The sequence below is a fragment of the Rattus norvegicus genome, chromosome 3 (genome assembly GCF_021556685.1).
Source record: "Rattus norvegicus strain SHRSP/BbbUtx chromosome 3, alternate assembly SHRSP_T2T, whole genome shotgun sequence".
NCBI lineage: Eukaryota > Metazoa > Chordata > Mammalia > Rodentia > Muridae > Rattus > Rattus norvegicus.
The window spans coordinates 69,897,213-69,914,529 of NC_141536.1; the positions used below are offsets into that span (position 1 = coordinate 69,897,213).

General features: G+C 39.4%; 1 protein-coding gene across 1 annotated transcript; it reads left to right on the plus strand.

Annotated features, from left to right (window-relative positions):
- The first annotated feature begins 12,425 nt into the window (after positions 1 to 12,425).
- Positions 12,426 to 13,370, plus strand: Or5g27b (olfactory receptor family 5 subfamily G member 27B). The gene is given in 1 exon segment (NM_001001123.1): positions 12,426 to 13,370. A coding segment is annotated over 1 exon segment (945 nt).
- The last annotated feature ends 3,947 nt before the right edge of the window (positions 13,371 to 17,317 follow it).

Below are 17,317 nucleotides of genomic sequence, written 5' to 3' on the forward strand. Positions count from 1 at the left end.
ATGGCCTCCACAAATGTCAGATGAATATGGCATATTCTGTATGATATATGTAACAAGTAGTACTGTCAAGTCCATTTACGTGAAGACTGGTAATAATTTGTCTTTTAAATATGTATAAAAATCCTAATTGTCTATATTTAAAAAAATTTAAAAAAGGAAAAAAGGGAGAAATGTTCAACATTCATAGTTATCAGGAAAATGTAAATCAAAACTACTTTGAGATTCTATTTTACACCTGCCTGAAGGGCTAAGGTCTATATCTCTTGCCAGTGAAGATGTGTAATTAAGGGAATACTCATATATCACTCATGGTAGTGGAAACTCATACAGCCATGGTGGAAATTATTATAAAAATTCCTCAGAAAGATGAGAATTGATCTACCTCAAGATTCAGCTATATTACTCTTGGAAATACACCTAAAACATACTTCATCCTACCAAAGGGACAATTGCTCAAACATATTTATTGTTACTCTATTCATAATAGCTAGAAATTGGAAACAACATCGAGCCTGTCAACTGATGAATGGATAAAGAAAATGTAGTGCATTTACGCAATGGACAATTACTCAGTAGTTAAAATGACATCATGACATTTGCAGGCAAATGGATGGAATAAGAAAAAAAAACATGAATGAGGTAACTCAGATTCTGAACGATAAATATTGTAGGTATTTGCTTATATGTGGATATTACCTGTTATGTAAGTAATGACCAAGCTAAAATCTGTGGACCCAGAGAGACTAGGTATAGAGGGACCAGGTGAGATGCATGGATACACGTGGAAGTTGGACATAGAATAGATTGTTCAGGTGGACTCAGGACAGGAACCGGAAGATAAGGAAGGAAGGAAGAGGGGAGATGGCATTGATGGGAGGGATACAGGGAGAGAGAGTTGGAATTGAGTCACATTTGAGAGGTGGTATGAGACCTAGTGCAATAGAAACATTCTGGAAAAATATGAAGGTGATCCTAATGAAGTCTCCAAATAATGAGGGAGACAGATTACCAACTGGACATCTCTGGACACCAAATAAAGCTTCCATTACTGGGCCTGGGTTACATCTAATTGAGTTGTTGGCTAAAAGCATCACATGTAAATCTTCAAACAACTCAGGTTGTTGCAAAAGAATAGTTTGTCCTGTACCACCTCACAGCAAAGCCCTGTTGCTGAACATAATACCCTCACAACTCAAGTATGGAGAAGTTGAGCTGGTTCCTACATAGAATCTTTCCCCCTAAGTTCTAATGTCTTGGTGTGGGAAAGTACTTTTTAGGGTATGAAATAGAAATGTGATCACCAACCCATTCAAAAAACCATTATCTTCAATGCTGTCTTGCCTGCAAATTATGCTAGGGCAATGGTGGCACAAAGATTATAGGTAATCAACCAATGACTGATTTGACTCCACAAGATGGAACCCATACCCAACATTTCTTCGTGACAAAGAATCAGAGACTAGTTAGCTCAGACACCTAGGGTAAGACCAAATACTACCAACCTTAAAAGTAGTAATTAAATGACTCCTAATGATATTCTGTATTACTCAGATCCATGCCTTATTAAGACATCATGAGATAAACTTCCTCTTGCAGCAGATGGTAAGAAATACAGAGATACACATTATACACCCACAGAGAGACCTTGAAACCGACAGCTATACATGGGGTGCCTCCATCTAATTTTTTTCCTTACAACTCTAACACTACAGAAGAGACAGGAAGAGCTTATGAGCCAGAATCCCTATGATGGACACCAACAAAACAAAAAAACAAAAACAAAGAAGCCAAACCAAACCAAAAACAAACAAAAACCCCTAAGCCCCACCAAATCAACTGAACAAAGCTCATGTGAGCTCACAGAGACCGAAAATGCAAGCACAGGGCCTGCTGAGCTCTCTCTGCAGATATATTACAGTTTTTGGTGTAGTATTTTTATGGGACTCCTGAGTGTGTGAGTGAGTGGGTGTCTCATTCTTGTGTCTGCTCTTGGGGCTCTTTTCCTTGTGTTGATTAGCCTTATCCTATTCCAATGTAATGATTTTGTTTTATCTTATTATATTTTTTTGTTGTTATCTCTTAGAAGCCTGTTCTTTCTAAAGAGACACAGAATGCAGGTGGGTCCAGATGCCAAGGGAGGTGGAGGATAACTGGGATGTGTAAAGGAAAAGAAAACTGTAATCACAATATATTATATGAGAAAAGAATATATTTCCAACAGAGGGGGACAGTAGGTCAAAATTATCATCTCTCTTGGTAGTTACATGAAGTGTATTTAATGACTGGACATAGTAGTACTGTTGGTTAAAATGTTCTATGAATGTTTATATATATTTATTTATTTATTTTTTATTTTTTTATTAACTTGAGTATTTCTTATTTACATTTCGAGTGTTATTCACTTTCCCGGTTTCCGGGCCAACATCCCCCTAACCCTTCCCCCTCCCCTTCTGTATGGGTGTTCCCCTCCCCTTCCTCCCCCCATTGCCGCCCTCCCCCCAGCAATCACGTTCACTGGGGGTTCAGTCTTAGCAGGACCAAGGGCTTCCCTTTCCACTGGTGCTCTCACTAGGCTATTCATTGCTACCTATGAGGTCAGAGTCCAGGGTCAGTCCATGGATAGTCTTTAGGTAGTGGCTTAGTCCCTGGAAGCTCTGGTTGCTTGGCATTGTTGTTCATATGGTGTCTCGAGCTCCTTCAAGCTCTTCCAGTCCTTTCTCTGATTCCTTCAACAGGGATCTTGTTCTCAGTTCAGTGGTTTGCTGCTGGCATTCGCCTCTGCATTTGCTGTATTCTGGCTGTGTCTCTCAGGAGAGATCTACATCCGGTTCCTGTCTGCCTGCAATTCTTTGCTTCATCCATCTTGTCTAATTGGGTGGCTGTATATGTATGGGCCACATGTGGGGCAGGCTCTGAATGGGTGTTCCTTCTGCCTCTGTTTTAATCTTTGCTCTCTATTCCCTGCCAAGGGTATTCTTGTTCCCCTTTTAAAGAAGGAGTGAAGCATTCACATTTTGATCATCTGTCTTGAGTTTCATGTTGAACATTTATATATATGTTATTGCATAAATTCTTTATACTCATTGATATTAAATCAAATTGTTATGTCAATTATCGAGAGAATTCTATTGATATCTCCCATTCCAATTGTGAATATATTTGTTTCTCCCTAAAGTTCTATTATATTATTTTGGGGATCTGTTTTCCTCAATTTCCTAAATATTCAGGACGATAACATTTTCATGATAATTTAGCCTCATTTTGAATATAGAATAATCATCTTTTGCATGATGATTTTCTTTGGCTCAAAATATGCTTGGTCTAAGGTTAATATAGCTGTTTTCAAATTTACTGCTTCCTATACTATAAATAAATACACTACAAATAAAAATCAATACTATATATACAAAATAAGCTGCTAATGAAATATTGTGAGACTTTGTGTTAGATGTCCTTATGGGACATATAATAAGAGTTTCAGAGACAGTGGTGACTAAGATAGGTAATCTGTCAGCAAGCCTTATAGTCTCTTCTTTTCATGGAGCCGTTCTGTTCTTGTTTTTCTGTTGCTGCTGATCTATTCTTGGACTTTATTTCTTCTTCAGTTTATCAAAACCTTACCTCTCTTGACAAGTTTCATTTTTGAAAAATATTCAACTGCTTAGATTATTTTTGCATCTTAACAGCTGTTTTAATTTTTTTAACCTAGTGATAAGCAAATTCTTATATCATTTTTTCATATTTATGTCTGATTATAATCTGTTCCAGTATGTCCCATAATAATGATAAACAACATTAAGAAGCACCTACCAATTACTCAGCACACATGTGTGACGTCAACTAGAAATTGCTTCTCTTATTTTGGAGAACAAAGCAATAAGGTACAGGCATTTTTTTTCCATCTTTATTAACTTGGGTATTTCTTCTTTACATTTCTTTCTTTCTTTTTCTTTATTAACTTGAGTATTTCTTCTTTACATTTCTTTCTTTCTTTTTTTCTTTATTAACTTGAGTATTTCCTATTTACATTTCGATTGTTATTCCCTTTCCGGGTTTCCGGGCCAATATCCCCCTAATCCCTCCCCCTCCCCTTCTATATGGGTGTTCCCCTCTCCATCATTCCCCCATTACTGTCCTGCCCCCAACAATCACGTTCACTGGGGGTTCAGTCTTGGCAGGACCAAGGACTTCCCCTTCCACTGGTGCTCTTACTAGGCTATTCATTGCTACCTATGAGGTTGGAGCCCAGGGTCAGTCTATGTATAGTCTTTGGGTAGTGGCTTAGTCCCTGGAAGCTCTGGTTGGTTGGCATTATTGTTCATATGGGGTCTCCAGCCTCTTCAAGCTTTCCAGTCCTTTCTCTGATTCCTTCAACGGGGGTCCCGTTCTCAGTTCAGTGGTTTGCTGCTGGCATTCGCCTATGTATTGCTGAATTCTGGCTGTGTCTCTCAGGAGAGATCTACATCCGGTCCCTGTCAGCCTGCACTTCTTTGCTTCATCCATCTTATCTAGTTTGATGGCTTTATATGTATGGGCCACATGTGGGGCAGGCTCTGAATGGGTGATCCTTCTGCCTCTGTTCAAAATTTTGCCTTCCTATCCTCTCCTAAGGGTATTCTTGTTCCCCTTTTAAAGAAGGAGTGAAGCATTTGCATTTTGGTCATGCTTCCTGAGTTTGATGTGTTCTGTGCATCTAGAGTAATTCAAGCATTTGGGCTAATATCCACTTATCAATGAGTGCATACCATGTATGTTTTTCTGTGATTGGTTTACCTCACTCAGGATGATATTTTCCAGTTCCATCCATTTGCCTATGAATTTCATAAAGTCATTGTTTTTGATAGCTGAGTAGTATTCCATTGTTGAGATGTACCACATTTTCTGTATCCATTCCTCTGTTGAAGGGCATCTGGGTTCTTTCCAGCTTCTGGCTATTATGAATAAGGCTGCTATGAACATAGTGAAGCATGTGTCTTTGTTATATGTTGGGGCATCTTTTGGGTATGTGCCCAAGAGAGGTATAGCTGTGTCCTCAGGTAGTTAAATGTCCACTTTTCTGAGGAACCTCCAGACTGATTTCCAGAATTTTTGTACCAGTCTGCAATCCCACCAACAAAGGAGGAGTGTTCCTCTTTCTCCACATCCTCACCAGCATCTGCTGTCACCTGAGTTTTTGATCTTAGCCATTCTCACTGGTGTGAGGTAGAATCTCAGGGTTGTTTTGATTTGCATTTCCCTTATGACTAAAGATGTTGAACATTTCTTTAGGTTATTCTCAGCCATTTGGCATTCCTCAGCTGTGAATTCCTTGTTTAGCTCTGAACCCCATTTTAAATAGGGTTATTTGTCTCCCTGTAGTCTAAGTTCTTGAGTTCTTTGTGTATTTTGGATATAAGCCCTCTATCAGTTGTAGGATTGGTAAAGATCTTTTCCCAATCTGTTGGTTGCAGTTTTGTCCTAACAACAGTGTCCTTTGCTTTACAGAGGCTTTGCAGTTTTATGAGATCGCATTTGTCGATTCTTGATCTTAGAGCATAGGCCATTGGTGTTTTGTTCAAGAAAATTTCTCCAGTGCCCATGTGTTCGAGATGCTTCCCTAGTTTTTCTTCTATTAGTTTGAGTGTGTCTGGTTTGATGTGGAGATCTTTGATCCACTTGGACTTAAGCTTTGTACAGGGTGATAAGGATGGATCAATCTGCATCATTCTTCTACATGCTGACCTCCAGTTGAACCAGCACCGTTTGCTGAAAATGCTATCTTTTTTCCATTGGATGGTTTTGGCTCCTTTGTCAAAAATCAAGAGTCCATAGGTGTGTGGGTTCATTTCTGGGTCTTAAATTCTATTCCACTGGTCTATCTGTCTATCTCTGTACCAATACCATGCAGTTTTTATCACTATTGCTCTGTAATACTGCTTGAGTTCAGGGATAGTGATTCCCCCAGAAGTCCTTTTATTGTTGAGGATAGTTTTAGCTCTCCTGGGTTATTTGTTATTCCAGATTAATTTGCAAATTGTTCTGTCTAACTCTTTGAAGATTTGGATTGGTATTTTGATGGGGATTGCATTGAATCTGTAGATCGCTTTTGGTAGAATGGCCATTTTTACTATATTAATCCTGCCAACCCATGAGCATGGGAGATCTTTCTATCTTCTGAGGTCTTCTTCATTTTCTTTCTTCAGAGGCTTGAAGTTATTATCATACAGATCTTTCACTTGCTTGGTTAAAGTCACACTGAGGTATTTTATATCATTTGGAACTATTATGAAGTGTGTCGATTCCCTTACTTCTTTCTCGGCTTGTTTCTCTTTTGTGTAGAGGAAGGCTACTGATTTATTTGAGTTAATTTTATATCCAGCCACTTTGCTGAAGTTGTTTATCAGGTTTAGTAGTTTTTTGGTGGAACTTTTGGGATCACTTAAGTATACCATCATATCGTCTACAAATAGTGATATTTTGACTTCTTCCTTTCCAATCTGTATTCCTTTAATCTCCTTTTGTTGTCTGATTGCTCTGGCTAGAATTTCAAGAACTATATTGAATAAGTAGGGAGAGAGTGGGCAGCCTTGTCTAGTCCCTGATTTTAGTGGGATTGCTTCAAGTTTTTATCTAATTAGTTTAATATTAACTACTGGTTTGCTATATATGGCTTTTACTATGTTTAGGTATGGGCCTCGATTTCCTGTTTTTTCCAGGACTTTTATCTTGAAGGGATGTTGAATTTTGTCAAATGCTTTCTCAGCATCTAATGAAATGATCATGTGGTTTTTATCTTTCAGTTTGTTTATATAGTGGATTATGTTGATATTTTTCTGAATATTAAACCATTCCTGCCTCCCTGGAATGAAGCCTATTTGATCATGATGGATGATTGTTTTAATGTGCTCTTGGATTCAGTTTGCAAGAATTTTATTGAGTATCTTTGCATTGATATTCATAAGGAAAATTGTTCTGAAGATCTCTGTCTTTGTTGGGTCTTTGTGTTGTTTAGGTATAGGGGTAATTGTGGCTTCATAGAAGGAATTCAGTAGTGCTCCATATGTTTCAATTTGGTGGAATAGTTTGGATAATATTGATATGAGTTCTTTTATGAAGGTCTGATAGAATTCTTCATTGATCCAGGCTCTTTTTGGCCGGGAGACTTTTAATGACTTCTTCTATTTCTTTATGAGTTATGGGGTTGTTTAAATGTTTTATTTGTTCCTGATTTAACTTTGGTACCCATTGTCTGTCTAGGAAATTGTCCATTTCCTCCAGATTTTCAAGTTTTTTTATATATAGGTTTTTGTAGTAGGATCTGATGATTTTTTAATTTCCTCTGATTCTGTAGTTATGTCTCCCTTTTCATTTCTGATTTTGTTAATTTGGACAAACTCTGTGTCCTCTCGTTAATCTGGCTAAGGGTTAATCTATCTTGTTGATTTTCTCAAAGAACCAGCTTTTGGTTCTGTTGATTCTTTGTATAGTCCTTTTTGTTTCTACTTGGTTGATTTCAGCTCTGAGTTTGATTATTTCCTGCCTTCTACTCCTCCTGGGTGTATGTGCTTGTTTTTGTTGTAGAGCTTTTAGGTTTGCTGTCAAGCTGCTGACATCTGCTCTCTCCTGTTTCTTTCTGCAGGCCCTCAGAGCTATGGGTTTTCCTCTTAGCACAGCTTTCATTATGTCCCATAAGTTTGGGTATGTTGTACCTTCATTTTCATTGAATTCTAAGAAGTCTTTAATTTCTTTATTTTTTCCTTGACCAGTTTATCATTGAGTAGAGCATTGTTCAACTTCCATGTATTTGTGGGCGTTCTTCCCTTATTGTTATTGAAGACCAGCTTTAGTCCGTGGTGTTCTGATAGGAGGCATGGGATTATTTCTATCTTTTTGTATCTGTTGAGTCCTGTTTTATGACTGATTAGATGGTCAATTTTGGAGAAAGTACCATGAGATGGTGAGAAGAAGGTATATTCTTTTGTTTTAGGATAGAATGTTCTATAAATATCTGTTAAATCCCTTTGTTTCATGACTTCTCTTAGTCTGTCTATGTCTCTTTAATTTCTGTTTCAATGATTTGCCCATTGATGAGAATGGAGTGTTGAAATCTCCTACTATTATTGTTTGAGGTGCAATGTGTGCTTTGAGCTTTAGTAAGGTTTCTTTTATGTATGTAGGTGCCCTTGTATTTAGAATATAGATATTTAGAATTGAGAATTCATCTTGGTGGATTTTTCCTTTTATGAATTTGAAGTGTCCTTCCTTATCTTTTTTTGATGACTTTTGGTTGAAAATCATTTTTATTCAATATTAGAATGGCTACTCCAGCTTGCTTCTTCAGACCATTTGCTTCGAAAGTTGTTTTTCAGCCTTTCACTCTGAGGTAGTGCTGTCTTTGTCTTTGAGAGGTGTTTCCTGTAGGCAGCAAAATGTTGGGTCCTCATTGCGTATCCAGTTTGTTAATCTGTGTCTTTTTATTGGAGACTTGAGTCCATTGATGTTGAGAGATATTAAGGAATAGTGATTGTTGCTTCCTGTTATATTCGTGTTTGGATGTGAGATTATGCTTGTGCTTGTCTTCTCTTCGTTTTGTTGCAAAACGACTAGTTTCTTTCTTTGTCTAGGGTGTAGCTTACCTCCTTGTGTTGGGCTTTACCATTTATTAGCCTTTGTAGGGCTGGATTTGTAGAAAGATATTGTGCAAATTTGGTTTTGTCATGGAATATCTTGGTTTCTCCATCTATGTTAATTGAGAGCTTTGCTGGATATAGTAACCTGGGCTGGCATTTGTGTTTTTGTAGGGTCTGTATGACATCTGTCCAGGATCTTCTGGCTTTCATAGTCTCTGATGAGAAGTCTGGTGTAATTCTGATAGGTCTGCCTTTAGATGTTACTTGACCTTTGTCCCTTACTGATTTTAATATTCTTTCTTTATTTTGTGCATTTGGTGTTTTGACTATTATGTGACGGGAGGAATTTCTTTTCTGGTCCAATCTATTTGGAGTTCTGTAGTCTTCTTGTATGTTTATGGGCATCTTTTTCTTTAGGTTAGAAAAGTTTTGCTCTATGATTTTGTTGAAGATATTTACTGGTCCTTTGAGTTGGGAGTCTTCACTCTCTTCTATACCTATTATCCTTAGGTTTGATCCTCTCATTGTGTCCCGGATTTCCTGAATGTTTTGGGCCAGTAGCTTTTTCCATTTTCCATTATCTTTGACAGCTGTGTTGACGATTTCTATGGAATCTTCTGCTCCTGAGATTCTGTCTTCTATCTCTTGCATTCTTTTGGTGATGCTTGTATCCATGGCTCTTTGTCTCTTCTTTTGGTTTTCTATATCCAGGGTTGTCTCCCTTTTTGCTTTCTTTATTGCTTCTATATCCATTTTTAATTCCTTCACCTGTCTGTGTTTTCCTGTAGTTCTTTCAGGAATTTTTGCATTTCCTCTCTGTGGGCTTCTGCTTGTGTGTGTGTGTGTGTGTGTGTGTGTGTGTGTGTGTGTGTGTGTGTGTTTTCCTGCATTTCTCAAGGGAGTTCTTTATGTTTTTCTTGAAGTCCTCCATCATCATGATCAAATGTGATTTTAAATCTAGATCTTGCTTTTCTGGTGTGTTTGGATATTCAGTGTTTGCTTTGGTAGGAGAATTGGGCTCCGATGATGCCATGTATTCCTGGTTTCTGTTGCTTTGGTTCCGGCGCTTGCCTCTCTCCATCACGTTGTCTGTGGTGTTACCTTGTTCTGCTATTTCTGACAGTGGTTAGACTGTCCTATAGGCCTATGTGTCAAGAGTGCTGTAGACCCGTTTCCCTGTTCTCTTTCAGCCAGTTATGGGAGCAGAGTGTTCTGCTTTCAGGTGTGTAGTCTTTCCTGTCTACTGGTCTTCAGATGTTCCTGTGGGCGTGTGTACTGAGTCTACCAGGAAGGTCACTTGGAACAGAAAAGTTGGTCTTGCCTCTGGTCTCAGGTCTGGAGTCGCTTCTCAGATCAGGGTGTCAGCTCTCCATGAGGGCAGCAACCAGAAGGACCTGCCCCACCTTCGCTCGGGACCCTATGCACAGGTGGCCCAGATGGGGCTAGGTGTTTTCATATAGTGTCAGAAATGTGAGCAGAGAGTAGTCTCCTCTGGATTCCCAGGTGTGTCTGCCCCTCTGAAGGTCTAGCTCTCCCTCCAATGGGATTTGGGTGCAGGGAGCTGTTTGACTGGATTCCTGCAGATCCAGACGGTGTCCGGACCACAGCTATGAGTGCCCCAGGTGCAGACAGTTTTGACTTACTTAATGTGACAATGATTAAACCTGAATTAGAGTTTATACTTTAATGATATGGTTTCAGAATGGTGGCAGAAATGTCTTCTACCCAGATGCTGCTGGGACATCACTCTGCTGATGGAAGAAAAGATGATGATAAGGAGAATAGATCAGGAAAACACACACACACACACACACACACACACACACACACACACAGAGGAATGAGATATAGTTAGAAAATAATACTTGGCTAAAATGCTATTAAGTTCATTACAAGTTTATCCCTTCATCAGGTGTAAACCCTTGAGGGTTAAGTTCCTTGGGGCTCTGTCTCTGAACGATTGTGTGCCCCTAGGAGAAGGTCCCTTAGTCTGTGCAGTATATGAACCAATGTTAAGTTTGGGGCTTCACTCTTCATGTCTAGATATGTCAGGGTAGGAGGTTTTTCTTTCCCACATATTTACAAAGTCATTGTCTCAGAATGATTATCATTATGAAGAAAGTTAGATCTTCTATCTTCTAGAAAATGACCATTCCCTTAAAAGTAACTGACAGAGCTGCAGAAAGGATATCCACAAAGAAGTGAGTACCGTGGGCTTGGGAAGTAGGAAGTTTTGAAACATGATGGAGAAACAATAATAGTGTGAAATGGGGGTACATGGTCTCCCACCCCTAAAATTTTGGTATTTTACTCACAGAATTATCAGAGCCCATAATTGTTTTGTGTGTTAAATTATAAGAATGACATAGAGATGTTGGAAGATGTTCAGTGTGTGCTTTGAGCTTCAGTAACATTTCTTTTTAACGTTTGGGGCATAGATGTGCGTGTGTGTGTGTGTGTGTGTGTGTGTGTGTGTGTGTGTGTGTGCATGTGCATGTTAGGTATGTTCATATGGATGCCAGAGGAAAGCTTGAGGTGCTATTCTGTACTATCCACCTTGATTTTGCAGACTGGGTCTCTCACTGGTATGGCTTTCCAAGTGGGAAAGACTGGTTGGTTGGTTAGACATTCTAAGGGATTCCATCATCTCTGTCTCTCCTGACCTAGGACAATATGCCCATCCCATTAAGTCTAACTTTTAAAATGTAAATTTTAGGAAGCAAATTTCCACTCATGTTTGTCGGCCAAGAATTTCAAAAACTGACTCATTTCCAAAACCATTTAATATGGTTTCATTATCTAATACAGAGTAAGATTTAAAAAAAATATAGGTAATTTTTAGTACATCTACAATTTTAAAATCAAAGGATTAACGAACCAATATAATTTGTAAAATTTTTATTTATTTATTTATTTTATTCACTTTACATCCTGTTCACTGCTCCCTTCAAGTCATTTCCTCCCACATTCCTTCCCCAGTGCATCCCTTATTCTCCTCTGAGCAGGTGGGTCCCCCTGCTGGGTAATTGCTCCACCTTGGTCTTTCATGTCTGCTAGGTTAGTTGCTTCTTCCCACTCTGAGCCCTGATAAAGCAGCCAAGGTAGTAGAACATATTCCACATACATGCAACAGTTTTTGGGATTGCCCCCATTCCAGTTGTTTGGGACCCATGTGAAGGCTAAGCTGCCCATCTGCTATATATGACTGGGAAGGTCTAGGTCCAACCTGTGTATGTTATTTTGTTGATGGCTCAGATTCTGAGAGCCCCATTATCCTGTCTACAAGAAATGCAGGCATGGGGGATGGAGCAGAAATTGAGGGAATGGACAACCAATGAATGGCCCAACTGTAGAGCATCCCATTGGCAAGCAGCAATCCCTAATATTATTAATGATACTCTGTTATGCTTGCAGACAGGAGCATGTTGTCCACTGAGAGGCTCTATTTATCAGTTGACTCAGACAGATACAGACACCTACAGCCAAACAGTGGATGGAGCTTGTCGACTCTTATGGAAGAATAAGAGAAAGGATGGCAGGTACCGAAGGGATAGGAACTCCACAGGAAGACCAAAAGAGTAACATAATTCTTGATGGAAGAGAGTTCAGATTCCAAAGATCTCAAGGTGTAAGTTGCTGAAGACTATGTAGGATTTTTGCACAAGTGTCCAGATCTACAAGATAGGAATATCGACATTGAGCACTGCTGAGGGGTTTCTATTATAGACCTGTTTAGGACAATCTGCCACTGATTTCAAAATCACTTGAGTTTTGCAAGTCATATTTCTTATTCTTTGGACGGACCCCAACTGACCAATGGAAGAAAAGAATCAGACTGTCATGCCGGCGTTTCTCTTCCTTGGCATTACAGATAACCTCCATCAGAAGATTGTCATCTTCATCATCTTTTCCTTTGTTTATCTTGTCACTCTTGGCGGTAATGTGGGGATGATAACTCTCATATGGTTGGACCCCCGGCTGCACTCGCCTATGTACTTTTTTCTCAGCCACTTGTCCTTTGTAGATGTGTGCTCCTCTTCTTCTATAGCTCCCAAGATGCTGTGCGACATTTTTGCAGAGAACAAAACCATCTCTTTTGTGGGCTGTGCAGCACAGATGTGGTTCTTTGGTCTCTTTGTGGCAACTGAATGCTTTCTCCTGGCTGCCATGGCATATGACCGGTATGCAGCCATCTGTAAGCCCTTGCTGTATACACTTATTATGTCTCCACATCTCTGTGTGTTGTTGGTTATTGGGCCTTATGCCATTGCTCTTATAAGTACAATGACACATACAACTTTGACCTTTTGCTTACCATTCTGTGGTCCATATATTATCAACCACTTTTTCTGTGACATTTCACCATTACTGTCTCTAGCATGTACTGACACTAAGTTCAATAAGGTAGTGCTTTTTGTCTTGGCTGGAGCAGTTGGTGTGTTCAGTGGTCTGATCATCCTGATGTCCTATGTCTGCATTTTGATGGCAATTTTGAAGATTCAGACAGCTAATGGGAGATGAAAAGCCTTCTCAACTTGTTCCTCTCACTTGGCAGCTGTCTTTATCCTGTATGGGACTCTTTTCTTCATCTATGTTCGACCCAATGCCAGCTCCTCCTTGAATATTAATAAAGTGATCTCCTTATTTTACACTCAGGTGATCCCCATGTTAAATCCTGTCATCTACAGCTTTAGGAACAAAGAGGTAAAAGATGCATTTAGGAGAAATTTGCAGAAGAAGCACTTCCTAGTAGGTGCTTAAGATAGAATTCTCTCTGTGACATACGTTAACTTGTGAGGGCAAAATGTAAGACAAAGACTACTAGAGTGAGAACAAGAGGCTGCAAGAGAGTCCTTGTTCTGCCTGATCACAAACTATTACACAATTTTGTGGCAGAACTTGATGGATACCACCTTACAGATTTATCACTTTTAGTCAATTTAACTGCACATTGAAATGCTTTAGTTAAACAAGCATCTTCATGTTGAGAATCATATTTTGAACACTAATATTTTAAATAATGCCTGATCCAAATGAAACTGAAATCTTGGAAAGTTCAAACCCTGGCAAAATTTTATACATTTCCACATTTTGGCTAAACACAATCCTAGGAACAGAAAATACATGTAGTCTTGTTGCTTTTAAGCCTTACTTCTTGCCTCATGTATGTAAATATAACATGTGCTGAAAGTGTCTGGTGTCCAAAATGGGATATAGGATCCCTTGATATGAGCATTACAGGCAGTTGTGAACTACCATGTGTGTGCTGGGAATTCAACCCAGGTTCTCTGGAAAAGCAGCCAGTATTCTGAACTGCTAGGTCACCTCTCCAGTCCCCTGTAGTGTTGTTTTTTAAAAGTGGCTTTCAAAATATCTGGAAAAATAAGGTTTTTTAAAATTTGCTACTTTTGTTTCAAGTGCCATAAACATGTTACTTGCTAAAATTTTGACATGAAGTGTAATGAGCTGCAATATGTCATCTACCTTAAAGAATAATTTGACTGTGCCTTCCTCTTTGTCTCCCTTTCTATCTTTGTCTCTATATCACTCTTCTCTCTGTCTGTCTCTCTTTCTTTCGTGTGTGTGTGTGTGTGTGTGTGTGTGTGTGTGTGTGTGTGTGTGTGTAGGCATGTGTAGCCTTCACATTTTACCTTGTTCAAGGCAGGCTCTCTTGTTGATCCGTCCACACACTAGGCTGACTAGCCCATCAGCTTCTGAAGAATTTTCTGGTTCTTTCCACATCCTGTTGTAAAATCACTGAGGTCATAGATGTGAACTATACAGCAGTCTTTAGATGGGTCCTAGGGATCTGATATCTGGATCTTAAGTTTGCATAGCAAGCACCTTAATGTTTGAGCTATTTTTTTTTACCTCTGATAACACCTCTTTAACAGACTTTAATAGGTCCTATCTTCACAGAAACAAATATTCTTAACTTCATTATCAAGTCTTATTTATGCTATCACTTTTTGCAGCACCTACCTTTTTGTCCAATCCCTTTAAGAATGTATCACAATAAATGTAAAATTGGAACAAAAATATCTATAAGCATCTAAGAAATTCACTGAGAATTGCATCTACAATACTACCATTGAACCAGATGCTAATATGTTAGTTTCACATGTACAAATATGCTACTAGTTTTATGCTGGCCTATTTTCTTTTACTTCGAACACAAAATATAAAGTGAATGTTATTTTACTATTTAGCCATTCTCATTTATTAATGATCAGAAACTTTAGATCTTGCTAGTTTTAAGTGACTTTCTGAAGGAGGGAACAAATAAAATTAATATTTTACAGTGCTTTTGTTTATCTGTGGTGGCAGACATCATGAAAGTTACATCTAGATTGCATTTTCCTCACCTAATTTTGCTAGTGTTTCTGTATTGAATGTATGGCCCAAGACAATTCTCCTCTGTGCAGTGCATCTGAGAGAAACTAGAAGTTAGACACCTGCTTTACACTGTCTACCTCAGTAAGACCATTTTGTTCTGTGTAGGTAAAGTCAGGCTGCAGTTTACCAGAGAAAGAGAGAGGATTTTTGTTTGTTTGTTTGCTTGCTTGCTTGATTTTTGTTCTTTTGTTTGTTCTTTTTTTTGTAAAGCAAGACTGTTTAGAAGAGTCATTAAACCTCACTAACTCTTTCATAGCTGCCTTAATACCATTTCTTAATGTTCAAGTCTTTCAGTCCTAAAGTGTTCTCTCTCTCTCTCTCTCTCTCTCTCTCTCTCTCTCTCTCTCTCTCTCTCTCTCTCTCTCTCCTGACTGTGTAGCTCTGGCTATCCTCAGACTCATTAAATAAACCAGGCTGGCTTTGGACTCACAGAAATCTTCCTGCCTTTGCCTCCCTGGTGCTAAGATTAAGGCATGCACCAACAAGCCTTGCTTTCCTTCTTCCCAAGCTTTGATGTGAGACTTGCAGATGTTGTGAATTCAGCTTCTTTGTTCTCATTCTTCTCACAGACTTTTCTTGGGCTTTTCTTTCAATTTGCCTGGTCATTGATTGAAGGCAGCGGTCTTGTTCTTCCTTATCTGATTTTAAATTAGGTAAGATATTTTTTAAAAGATGTATGTTTGGCCAACTTATCCCTGAAAATGTCTCACAGTCATTAAACATTAGAAAAAAAAAAACCTCATGCTGAAACTACAATAAGACACCACCTCATTAATTGACATTGATTGGAAATAGATGTACCTGAAGATCCAGCTATACCTCTTGTGGGCATATACACAAAAGATGGCCCACCATGCCACAGGAGCACATGTTCCACTATGTTCATAGCAGACTTATTTGTAATAATCAGAAGCTGGAAATCACCCAGATTTCTCACAACAGAAGAATGGATAGAGAAAATGTGACTCATTTACACAATGGAATATTACTCAGCTATTAAGAACAGGACATCATGAGTTTTGCAGGCAAACGGAACTAGAAAATATCCTGCATGAGGTAACTCAGACCCAAAATAACATGCATGGTACATACTCACTAATAAGTAGATATTAGCAAAAAAGTACAGAATACCCAGGATACAATCCATGGAACTCAAGAAGTCTGACAAGTCGAAGGGCCCGAACAAGGATGACATAATCCCACTTGGGAGGGAGAAGAAATCAATCATGGGGGTGGGGGTAGAGGGCGGGACCTAAGTGGGAGAGGAGACAGGAAAGGAAAGAGGGGAATATGATCGGGTAACAGGGGTTGGGGGTCGGGGACAGGACTGAAGCCCTCAGAGACAGCAGAAAGAATGGAAACAGGGAACCTCAGGATTTGTGTGTGTGTGTGTGTGTGTGTGTGTGTGTGTGTGTGTGTGTGTGTGTGTGTGCGTGTGCCCTCTAGAAGGATCAGAGACCTGGGATGTGAGAAACTCTCATGTATCAAGAGGAGGGACTTTAAATGAAATGCCCTGCAGTGGGCAGAGGGAACTTGTAGAACTTATCTCCAGTAGAAAGACAGGGCATCAAGTGGAGGGATGGGGTTACCATCCCACAGTCAAAAACTCCGACCTAGAATTGTTCCTGCCTGAAAGAACTGCATGGACAAAAATAGAGAAAAGACTGAGGAGAAGATGGTGCAGTGACTGGTCCAAATTGCGATCCAGCTCAGGGGTAAGCTCCAAGGCCTGACACTAGTACTGATGCTATAGTGTGCTTACAAACAGGGACCTATCATAACTGCACTGCAAAAAAGGCCCAACAAGCAGCTGAAAGAGTCAGATGCAAATATTTACACCCAACCAATGGACAGACTCTAGTGACCCCTGTGATTAGTTAGGGAAAAGCTGGAAGAAGCTGAAGAGGAGGGTGACCATTATAGGAAGAAGAGCAGTCTTAAATAACCTGAACCCTCGAGATCTCTCAGACACTGAGCCACCAAACAGGCAGCATACACCAGCTGATATAAGCCCCCCAACACATGTACAGCAGAAGACTGCCAAGTCTGGACTCAGTCAGAGATGATGCAAATAACTCTAGAGAGACTTGGAGCCCCAGGGAATGGGGAGGTCTAGTGGAGTGGAGGGGGAGACGACATCCTCTTGGATCTGGGGAAAGAGGTGTGGGATGTAGAACAGGCAGAGGGTAGACTAGAAGGGAGATAAAGTCTGGACTGTAAAAAATTATTAAAGAATAAATTGAAATTAATAAATGAGAGAAAGAAAGAAAAAAGAAAGAAAAAGAAAAGCAGGAAGGAAGGAAGAAAGAAAA